This window comes from Macaca nemestrina, chromosome 12 (genome assembly GCF_043159975.1).
Source record: "Macaca nemestrina isolate mMacNem1 chromosome 12, mMacNem.hap1, whole genome shotgun sequence".
Lineage (NCBI taxonomy): Eukaryota > Metazoa > Chordata > Mammalia > Primates > Cercopithecidae > Macaca > Macaca nemestrina.
This window is the reverse complement of record NC_092136.1, coordinates 114,352,082-114,364,163: the sequence shown is the minus strand read 5'-3', so window position 1 is coordinate 114,364,163 and position 12,082 is coordinate 114,352,082. Positions and strand designations below refer to the sequence as shown.

The 12,082-nt window shown below is 40.6% G+C and overlaps 1 protein-coding gene across 2 annotated transcripts in view; it reads right to left on the bottom strand.

The window, feature by feature from the left end:
- The window catches only part of LOC105476467 (RNA exonuclease 2), a 31,918-nt gene extending 21,275 nt beyond the window's left edge, over positions 1-10,643 (bottom strand). The window contains exons 1-6 of one of the 2 annotated variants that reach the window (XM_011732442.3): positions 10,434-10,643; positions 9,382-9,465; positions 5,523-5,600; positions 4,808-4,919; positions 3,401-3,509; positions 1,923-1,976 (exon numbers count right to left, since the gene is read on the bottom strand). In XM_011732442.3, the coding sequence (XP_011730744.1) occupies positions 1,923-1,976; positions 3,401-3,509; positions 4,808-4,919; positions 5,523-5,600; positions 9,382-9,465; positions 10,434-10,580 (584 nt within the window). In that variant the 5' untranslated portion in view covers positions 10,581-10,643. The remainder of the gene's footprint in view (positions 1-1,922; positions 1,977-3,400; positions 3,510-4,807; positions 4,920-5,522; positions 5,601-9,381; positions 9,466-10,433) is intronic. The other variant, XM_011732443.3, reaches the window with a different exon arrangement.
- Positions 10,644-12,082: the final 1,439 nt, after the last annotated feature.

The following is a 12,082-nucleotide window of genomic DNA, read 5'->3' as shown; positions in this document are numbered from 1 at the left end:
ACTGGGACATGAAAATCATTTTAAAAGTATGACTGTTACAAAATGACTTAAGAACAATGGGTGCTACTGTACATGTCACTATCTAGCATCATCAAAAGTAGAACATTTCAGAAAAGCAATTTTCTTTAAATGTTTTGTATAAACTTTTGACAAAAAAATTGGTAAAATATAAAAGATTAAACTTTCCCAAATTGTTCCCTAAGATGGTGACATGTTCCACCGGGAGAAAAAATAATTCCAGGGTCAAATAAGTTTAGGAAAAACTAGATTAAACTTTTTACTGAAGTAAAAAGTTGGAAAGCATTTCATATACTGATGTGTATTATGAACTCTCAAAAGGAAGCTGTCCTATATTTCTAATATATTTATTAATTTTCTAAAATTAATAAATTTTAGTATTTCTAAAACTTAATCGACCACATTTGCAGAATACTTATAAACAGCTCATGGAACACAGTTTGAGAAACACTGCGCAATACTTAATGAGGCCCCTGAACAAAACAGACTGACATACTTGAACAGAGGTCGTCACTCAGTCATCATAATAAACATCAATTATCAAACAGTATCTAACCATACCAGAGGATCTACCTCCTCTCATGGTGATTTGTGCTATAATCAGTGGCAGCCTGCCTCCATCTAAGAGCCTTTCTTTTCTTCCAACATGTTGTTTCCCATCTGTTGCAGTCTGAGAAATCAGGTAACCAAGATTATTAGAACAGTGTGCAAGTAAATCAATAAGCTCTGAATGATGGGCCAAGGGCCACTTCCAGAGAATACCCGGCACAAATTTTAGTGCAAGAGTTTTATGACAGTTATTTGCGTGGCTAAGGCAACCATCTGCTTTCTTCCCAGGTCTTGGATATATGTCAGAGCTGAAGCTGCCAAAATTATAGCCTCTGGCTAAATAATGGTACACAATCTCTTATCCACAAAACTGAAATCCAAAACATACCTGAAAACCCACAGTACTTTCATAACCTATTGTGTAGCAAAACCTGAGCAATCTTAATGTGAGGCTAGTGACAGTCATCATTAGTTATGCCATTTGGTGTGAATATACACGTTTCACTACAGAAATATCTGTGTGTTTTATTATGGGCTGCTTCTCAAACCTTGTTAGGGATGCTACAAGATAATAAGCAATACAGACATAGTGTTACCTTTCTAAAATCTGAAAAATTCTGAAATCCAAGACATACCCCAGTTGTTTCAGATAAGGTATTCTAGGCCTGTATGCCTGTGCTATAGTCTACATACAGTCAATAAAATAACATGAGAATGCCCAACTTTTCAGGGATTGGTCTTTCTCCGTTTGCCTAGAACTGTGCAAGGTACATCGTAGGGGCTCAGTGAATGGTTTAACAAATGCTACCCTTAGAAGTCAGTTGCTAAACCTTCCATCAGGTTTCATGTTTCTCCTGAAAGACCACAAAATCAAAAAGAAAAGACCAGTACAGGACACATGAATATATAGGATCTTTAAACTCCTTGTCAACTTGTACCTAAGGCTACAGGCATAAGAGAAACAATCAGAAAAACTATAACAAGTGTCAAAGTAGGCAACTATATTATACGATTGCACACAAAGTGTTCTGATTTCAAAAGGCTGCCAGTCCATATCCTCTGTGGGAAAAAAGTTAACACGGTTCATTACTAGAAAGATTACAGATTGTTTCATCATGCCTATAAACCAAGCTATCTAAGAGTTTTAAAACAGCAATAAAGGCTATATAACCCTCTCAGAATGGAACACGAATCTGACCAGAATTCCTAACAGGAAGAGAATGTTATGTTTATGCTAGTCGAACTTTATCTTTTCCCCAAGAAAAAAGAGTTAAGGGACATTATTTCAAGCAGTCAGGAATTTGGGAGTTAAGTGCGTGTCAGACTGGAAAGCGCTTGGTAGAACTCAAACTTACCTATGAGAAGCAGCCTTCTTTGGTGCAAATTCATATTCTTCTGGATACCAGCGTCTATACACAGCAGAAATGGAACTCTCAAAGGAAGCTGTCTCAAATACACTGAATAATTACCTCCTTCAAGTAATCCATTAACATTGAAAATGGCATTTGAGTCATGATTCTCAAGTTGCTTCTTTGCCAGGGCCTCTATCTTCCACCCTCTCTTCTCTTTCTTCTGTATATTTTCTATGAGCAAGCTCATCAGTGTGTAAGATTGCTAAATCTGGAAATCCAGCCCAGCCCTCCCTAGAGTTTCTGTCATGGATATGCAACTGCCCACTAGATACCTGCATCTAAAAATCTACCAGACACTTCTAATTCAACATACATCAAACCACACCCATCATCCTCAGCACCTCCCCTGCCCCATCCACCATACTCTTCCTCTTCTCTTCTTCTTTTTATTTGAACACTGCCATCAGCCACCAAAGCTGCTCAAACTAGAAACATCAGAATCACATTATACCTCTTCCTTTTCACACCACCTCATTTGAACACTGAGTGTCTGTCAATTGACCCTCTCACATTTTTATCATACAAGCCCCTCATTTCCATGCTCTGCCCTTTCTCCAGTTCATTCTTCTCTCCAAGATGGTGGAAAAGGCTCCTTTCTATCTCTCTACCACTTTTCTTGCCACCTTCAAATCAGAACAATCGTATCACTCACTCTTCTACCTACACTTTCTCAACCCATTCCTTGCAAGATCACAGTGAACTTCACTGGCATGGCATGCAAGCCCTTGAGGCTCTAGACCCATCTCCCACCTTCTCCAACCTCATGCTTTGCATTCCAGCATTAATGGTTTGTGATTCATTTAACACATTTTGCCTTAGCTTCCTGCTCCCTCACATTGTTATACTTCTGTCTGCTCTCTCTGAATGCTCTCTCCTCAACAAAATGCCTGGAAGACTTCCACTCTTCTTCAAATCTCAGTTTCAAAGCGATTTCCTTCCTACATAAAGGTTTCTCTGACTCCCCATTCCTCTTGCTCCAGCACAGTTAGATGCTGCTTCCCTTGTGACCTCAGTAGTCCATATGTACATTTTCACTACAGGAGTCATGAGAGAGTATATTTTTAGGGTGTGTTTTTTACACATATGTCAATCCACTACTTTCTAAAGTACTTAAGAGCTTTTCATCTATATGTTCCCAGTCAGAAGACTTCCATATAATATTAATTAATCCAGAAAATTTATTGAGCACTTATTTTGTGCCAGGCATTGGCTTATTTACTGGGAACATGTCTGATATTGTTTCTCCCAAATCTCACCAGTCCAGGATAAGTTAAGGTCCTATGCAAGCAAGAATGGGATGAGGAAGATAAGAACCCACTTGGCAGCCTTAGTTCTATAGCTCTATCCAATTACTTTTCACAAGTTCTCAATTAAAACATGCTAAATGAGGTAATTTAATGGATCCTAAATATAGCCCTTACCTGCACAGTTCTTTAACAGTGCTCACATCAATTATTCTATAATGAAGATGTTTCATGAACTGGGGCATGTATTTGTCAAGAAACTTCTTATCTTCATGAACTGAATTTCCTAGAAAGACACGAAGCATACTGCATCTCTGTATTTCTAGTAGTATACAACAGGATATCAAAATTCATAAAATGTATTTGAAATGGAGATGATTTTTTAAAATTCCAACAATTCCTAAAAGCACCTCTATATTTCTAAATCAGGTTTGGGTAAATGTGATTAGCTTACAAGTGCAGATTTGCAAGTACTTAGTCAGTTTAGCTCATTATAAATTTGTAAATGACCTCTCATGAACAGAAGGACGAATCTATCATTCCACATGCTTGATGTAATGCACAAATCTATTTGTTACTTTTTAAGGTCATACCAGATATGCAAACTTTCTCCCAGTGTCACAAAATTCACACCACTAACCCTAACAATTTAACTGAATCACATAGGTAGATAAACCTTTATTTACAATTCAAGTTTTTCAATAAATCATATGAATATTCATGTTTCCGAAAAGTAACTAAAAACACTAAATTTTAAATGAGACCTTTAAAACACATACCAGCCACATTGGCTGGGGGAAACATTGACACAACATATGCTCTAGTACTTAATGTCAAAACTTATTTTTATAAATGTTTAGGAACAGTATTAGTTACCACATCAACTTACATATACAAAGGCACATATACCTTCAGAGAAACATTAACTTCCCTCTGGCAATGTCACCCCTTTAAAAATACTGGGAGAAGAGGCCTAGTCTCTTTAGAAAGTCAGTGTCATAGGGGAAAAATAATAGGTGGAAAGTTTTACATTAAGAGACTAAAGAAATATAACTAAATGAAATGCATGAGCCTTGACTGAATGCTGGTTCAAAAACAAGTATTCTGGGGAACGTCCAATGTGGAGTACATATATGATACTCAATAATGTTTCATTATCTTCAATTCAATGACACTGTATTACATAAGAAAATGTCTTTACTCTTGGGAGATGTTTGAAGAAGTATTTAGGAATGAAGTGTCCTGATGCCTGCAATTTCCTTTAAAATGTCGAACAAAATATAGGTAAAACAATCAAGGCACAAGGTTAACAATTACTAAATCCACTCCTCTGTGCATGTGAAATTTTTCCATCATAAAAACATGGGGGAAATTTTTATTAAGATTTCATGTCAGGTTTCAGGGCATTTTCCCAATACTCGTGCTATAAACTACACAAAGAAACTTGAACAGAAAAGTAAGATGTGTAACCCAAAGCAGGGTAAATGGAAGACATGGATGGGCTCAGCTGGTCTTTCTGGAACTGCAGTCTCTTGAACCACTACATATGGAAGACTACAAGATATACATAGGATTGGATTTTACCTGCAAGTGGACAGAGCCCTGGAGGAGTCTGCTGTCGTACAAAGGACAGAAATTCATACTCTGCCTGCTGCAATGTAATTGTACTCTCCTTCACTGCCTTGGTAAGGCCAGACTGCAAGAGAGAATCCCCAGCCCCCCACCAAAAACACATGTGAAGTCAGTTTTCGAAGGCATCCAGAAATGAAACTTCACTTTTAAAATGGGCAAATATAACTACAAATAGACCATTTTCAAAGCTCAAGTTCAAATTGCAACTGCCATCTTTGCACCATTTTTTTTCCTTAATCCAAGCCAACTCAGTTATGATCCTGACTGTTAATAGCATTTCCACAGTCAAAAAAGATGGTGTTCAAAGTCCAAGGATATTAACCTCTGGGAAGAAACAACTATTAACAGGAGAGCAGCAATCCCCCTTCTCTGAAAGTTGATGTCTAACCTTATCCAAAAGACTGACTTGAGCAATACTTGACAATCCGCAATGCGTTCGCGACAGACTGAATGTAGGAGAGAAAAAAAAGAGGACATTCAGGAGAAGATGATCTCGAGAGGTCCCGAAGATGAAAAGCAAACAAGCAAGCAGTTTCCCAGGCTTGCCAAGCAATCTTCTCTAAGCCTTTTCAAAATACCATCCAACAATGGTATCGGATTCAGGTGTGGGAGCAAAAAGCTTTTTACTGATCCCCAAAGCAGCAATCCTGTTATTTGGTAATGTTACCTTCCCATGATGCTCCTTACACCAATCTGACATGCTGTCCAGCAACTCATCTGGTTGTTTTATAATCAGGTTAGGACCCTGTGGATGGGAAACGCCATCAGTCACCAAGAACCAACAGGAATAACCTTACTTTCAGAGGGAACGTTTAAGCTGTTTTAAGGACTAAATATACATATCAGAGAAAGTAAGAGATAAGGATGCTTTAAAAGTGTTCCTCCTTCATTCCAGCACTGTTTATTAAGGCAAAATAGAACACACGTACACACATACACAACTGAAAACTCAAACGCCTACAAATAGATGACACAGATATCTATCAAGGGTCAGCAAACTATGTCCCCATGCTTCAGCTATTTTTTTTTTTTTTTTTTTTTTTTTTTGAGACGGAGTCTCGCTCTGTCGCCCAGGCTGGAGTGCAGTGGCACCATCTCGGCTCACTGCAAGCTCCGTCTCCCGGGTTCACGCCATTCTCCCGCCTCAGCCTCCCGAGTAGCTGGGACTACAGGCACCCACCACTACGCCCGGCTAATTTTTTGTATTTTCAGTAGAGACAGGGATTCACCGCGTTAGCCAGGATGGTCTCGATCTCCTGACCTCGTGATCTGCCTGCCTCGGCCTTCCAAAGTGCTGGGATTAAAGGCGTGAGCCAACACGCCCGGCCTCAGCTATTTTTTAATAGCTAAAAGCTAAGAATGATTTTTACATTTGTAAAAGATTGTTTAAAAAAAAAAAAAAAGACGAGAACATATGACTGTACTCAAAGCCTAAACTATTTAATACCCTGCCCTTTCCAGAAAAGTCTGTCAACCCTTGATTACGAGTTCATTTTGAAAAGTGTCTAGGCCAGGCATGGTAATAATCCCAGCACTCTGGGAGGCTGAGGTGGGAGGATCACTTGAGGCCAGTAGTTCAAGACCAGTCCAGGCAACATACCAAGACCCCATTTCCACAAAATTAAAAAAAAACAAAAAACAAAATTAGCTGGGCATGGTGGCACACCCCTACGGTCCTAGCTTCTCAGGAGGCTGAGGCACGAAGATCACTTGAACTCAGGAGTTCAAGGTTACAGTGAGCTATGATCATGCCACTGCACTCCAGCCTGGGTGACAGGGTGAGACACTATCTCTTAAAAAAAAAAAAAAAAAAAAAAAAAAAAAAAAAGGCCGGGCGTGGTGACTCACACCTGTTATCCCAGCACTATGGGAGGCCAAGGCGGGTGGATCACGAGGTCAGGAGATCGAGACCATCTTGGCTAACACAGTGAAACGCTGTCTCTACTAAGAATACAAAAAATTAGCCAGGCATGGTGGCAGGCGCCTGTAGTCTCAGCTACTCAGGAGGCTGAGGCAGGAGAATGGTGTGAGCCCGGGAGGCGGAGCTTGCAGTGAGCCGAGATCGCACCACTGCACTCCAGCCTGGGTGACAGAGCGAGACTCCATCTCAAAAAAAAAAAAAAAAGTATCTATATTGCAGGTGAAAAAAGCAACTGCAGAACCATATATGCATACATATGATTTCATTTACACCTGTTTAAAAAAAACACGCATTTATATAAGCATACAAAATATCAAGACAATACGTAAACTTGGAGTAAGATGGGGCAAGAGAACAGGACAAAAATCCAATAGTTTACTATACATACACTTTGGATAGTTACACTGTTTAACAGTATTTTTATATTTAAAAAAATTTAAAGAGGCAATTGTTGATATCTGAAACACACACACACACAAAGTGGTCCTCAAATTCTCGGCTCCATTTCACAGAATATCCAAGTGTGAGTCTCTCAGATTAAGTCCTGGCAGTTAACAACAGCTGCGGCATTAAAGCAAGTCACCTTAGCTGCTCCCTCTGTAAGATAGTGATAATAATAAACTGCATCCCTTCCCTCGTAGAAATGTTAACAGGATAAAAGAAATTATAGATATGAGCTCTTTGAACTCTCTGGTAGAAAAGTATTCTAAAAATTCAAGGTATTATTACTACTAAGGTGGTAAAAACAGTTTGCAATCACTTAAAGAAATGGCCAGAATTTAATTAAAATACGCCTGACATCCTACTACTAAAAAGGAGGTTTAGCCAAACAAGAAAACTGGTGTTGGCAATCTCTGCAGAGAAACAAAAAATTTTGCTTGGATAACGTACATTTTATGATAGTCACAAAAAAAAAAATACTCATACTATTAAAAAAAATACTAACAATGATGGAAAAATCAAACTACTACAGATATAATGCTAGATACCTATTCTAGATCCCAATTTAGCAAGCCACGGGACCACACCTACAGAAAAATTTTCAGAGTAGTATGCCTGCTCTTCTCCCAACATAAAACATTTTTCTCAGACTCTTATAAAAGAATAAAACATACTGCAGAACTGATAGCCCCCAAGCTTTTTTTTTTTTTTTTTTAATAAAACATCTTTATCCTCATCTGACTTAGTCCATTTACAAATGCTGCATTCATCTGCAGCTGTGTGAATACACAGCCAAATTTCCTCCAGGGTACATATCAACCTACCGGTCCATTAAACTGTCAGTATTTCACATTATATCAACAGTCTAAAGGAAACACTCTTCTTCAGCCAAGGGTAAGTTAGGATGGTAAAATAAAGACACTTCTCTTCACTATTCATCTCCAGTAAATCCCAAGTAACAGAAAAAAACAACCAAATCTAAAAATCAGGGCTTTATTTATACAAAGTTAAAAAAAGTTGTTATGATGAGAAATACAAAGTCTCATGATTCTCCTACAGCTGATATGCGGGGAGGATAAGCCTGGTACTCCACAAACACAGTCATTCATCTAGAAATACGTCCTCACCTCTTTTACCTACACAGCAAAACAAACGAAAGTGTTAACTGCAGATTTACGAAATTTATCCGGTGCCAGCAACGTATCAATGCTACCCTCTAGGAACTTATTTTAACAAGACTCTCTTTTCCACAAACATCCCTACTTTGTTCCTATTCTGGAGTTTCTGGCTCTGAATACTGCTGACAGTCTAAAACAGAATTATTCAGGGTCAGGGATTTCACCCCCTACCAGATGCTGTCACATCCTTGTTAAATATTTCATGAGTGGTTGAAATGCAGCAGGTGTGTTTCATTTGTTTTGCTAAATGTTTCAGTTGAAAGTAGCATGCAAAAACCTTAACCATGCCCAATCTGTCAACAAGAGAATACTTTATGGGTGTGCATTAACAGAAATTCTAAAATCTTAATATAGATCTAGAAGAATCACATGACCTAGTTGAAAAGGCAGAATTGTAAATATGGAGTCAAGTTAAAGTCAAGGTTATGATATAAAGACGCAAACACTGGCATGAGTCACCAAATCTGATGGGAGGACAGTTGGCTGTCCTACTTGCTAGGAGCACCTTACTGAGACAGCCTGAGTTAAACTATTGGCTCCCCTAATAAATAGCCACTGGGGCCTCAGACAAATCACCCAACATCTCTATGCTCAAGTGTCCTCATCTATCAAATGAGCATTACAACAAAACCTAACTTACAGTTGCTGTGAGGACTAAGAACAAAGACGTATAAAGCACTTAGAAACTGTACCTGGCATACAGTAAGCGCTCAGTAAATGACAGAATTTATGTTTCTGTAAATTTCTGGCATGGCTAATTAAAAAATAATGCTTAATTTTTTAATTTAAATTTTTAATTAATTTTTCACTAGGCTGTGAGATGGATTACTTTGGTTCTAGTACCACCCCTACCATGACCTAGCACATTACCTTAATCCATATGGACCTCAACTTTCTTATTTTTTAAATAAAGAAGCTGGAAAAAATGATGGGTATATCTCCAGTGCCCTTTAAAAAGTATGACTGTATTACATGGTATCACGTACTTCAGCCAAAATGTTGAGATCAGAGTCCGTTATCAGACAGGCCATCTCAATAATCTGGTCCTTCTCAATGTCCAATCCTGTCATCTGCAATTAAAAATAAATATATAACACACACAAAGCCATCATTCTGGCCTCTTTTACCCAAGTTTATTTAACAGAAATTCCCTCAAACATAGTCAGCTTGTAACCCATAGCCGAAACAGAAGAGAAGAATGCTCCTTGGCCAACTACTGAAGGTACTAAACACGAGTCCTCGTTTATTCAACAAACATTTACCAAGGGCCTGCTATTTGTCAAGCACTGAGATTCTACTCCGGGACAGATGCAAAGTAAGTAAAACTGAGTGCTGACATCACTCACTTTTGAAAGAGATAACTAACACCACGACGTCTCTACAGAGTTCACAAAGTTTTCACATTAATTACATCACTTGATCTTCACAATCTAATGGAAAAACTACTGTTATTATCCTCACTTCATATAAACTGAGGCTCAACGGAGGGAGGAGCCCTTGTTTCAGGCATGGAAAGCCTGAAGGGATAGGAATTGGGTTCCGGTCCCAACTCAGACTCTCACTAACAGCACGACCTTGAATGAGTTGAATCCTTTCTGTGGGCCTCAATGTTCTCACTTATGGAATGAGGGGTAGGGCTGAGTCATCTCCGGAGTCCCGTCTGACTCTAACAACCTACGGTCCTTTAAGGATTTAGTTGGGGGAGGCTAAGAAGAGCCCCCGCCCCCACTCCAGTGACCCAAGCCCAGAGACGCCAGAGCGTTAGGAAAAGTCCACATCTGGGCGGAGGGGTGGGCAGGAGAGGAAGCCACACGGGGGACTCCTCCCTTGTGGAAAGAAGCCCTACAGCCCAGCAGTGCGCCCCACGCCCGCAGGACTCCTGCCTCCGGACTTGCCCTGCGCCGCCCCTGGCCGGCGGCGCTAACCTGCCACACCTGAGACCCAGACCCCCGCCGCTCTCCCAGGACAGGCTCGGCTCCTCGGTCCCACGCGCGAAACCTCACTCGCCTTCCCCAAGCCCCCCGCCGACCTCACTCACCTCCAGGTCCACCCAGACCATCCGCTGAGCCATGCTCTCCCCTGCCGCCATGGCTGCGCCACCTTCGCGTACACCTCGCGTCCCAAACCGTCCGCGACTCCCACCTACACCCCGCAACAGCCTGGAGCCCAGGGAGCCGCCTAGCATCACCCGGCACCAGCAGCCACGGCCCCAGTCTCGTAGCCGGCGCTGGCGCAGGCGCAATAGTCGCTAAACGTCGCAAACCCGCGGGGAGGCGCACGAGCTGAAACCACACGTCCCAGCGTGCGGTGCGCCGGCTCGCCCTCAACAGCCCGGCTTGGCTGCCGAAGGGAATGATGGGACTTAGAGTCTCACCTGCGGTTGCGACCGGATGCCCCACCCCCGCCACATGTTTTTCGGGTGTTACTGGACGCGCTTGTTTTGCACTGCTAAGTTTGTTTGCTTCCAGGAGTTATTTCCTGAGTTTTGGTTAGTTGTAACCGCGCAGTTAAAAAAGAACTCTTACTTTGGTTGGTTGGAAAAGATCTGATTATCTATGTATGGTGTTTTTTTCATGTATCTCTTTCCTTTTTTGCTTTTCTTTCTTTCTTTTTTTTTTTTAACTTACCTGCCCCTCTATTCCACAAACTGGATATTTTCCTCATTTTTTTGGGACCAAGAGGCAGTGTGCTTTTGGGGGCCAGAAGGCCATTAACATTATCATCAAATCATTTAGAAATATTTACATGAGATCTTGTCTGAGAAATCATTTAGCACGTATTAGGTGTTCAGTCAAAGTTAGTTACCTTCCTTCATTTTGTTATGGGAAAAGGGTCCTGATCCAGGCTCAAAGAGTGGATTCTTAGACCTCCTGCAAGAAAGAGTTCAGGGCGAATCCATAAAGTGAAAGCAAGTTTATTAAAAGTAAAGAAATAAAGAATGCCTACTCCATAGGCAGAGCAGGGGCATGGGCGACTGAGTATACTTACAGTTATTTCTTGATTGTATACTAAAGGGGTGGATTATTCATAAGTTCTCCGGGAAAGGGGTGGACAATTCCGGGAACTGAGGGTTCCTCCGATTTTAGATCAGATATGGTAACTTCCTAAGGTTGCCATGGCATCTGTAAACTGTCATGGCACTGGTAGGAGTGTCGTTTAGCATGCTAATGCATTATAATTCGTGTATAATGAGTAGTGAGGATGACTAGAGGTCATTTTGTCATCTTGGTTTTGGTGGGTTTTGGCCAGCTTCTTTACAACACCCTGTTTTATCAACAAGGTCTTTGTGACCTGTATCTTGTGCTGACCTCCTATCTCTTCCTGGGACTTAGAATGCCTAACCTCCTGGGAATGCAGCCCAGTAGGTCTCAGCATTGTTTTACCCAGCCCCTATTCAAGATAGGATCACTCTTCAAATGCCTCTGACAATTTGGCCAAGGGTTATCCCTTATTCCTTATGAAACGTGTCTGCATGATGACAACTTGCTGTTCTATTATTAAAAGTTCTCAAAGTTAAATCTCGCCCTCTTATAACAAATCTATGCAGTAAACTAACTTAAAATGAACTGAAACAATTCTGCCTGCTCTGTCATCATCTTTGGCTTTGATCCAGGTGTCTTTAATCTCCTGCAATGATAGCTGTAATGTCCAGCATTCCTAGGAGTCCAGGTGGCCAGCATCAGGACC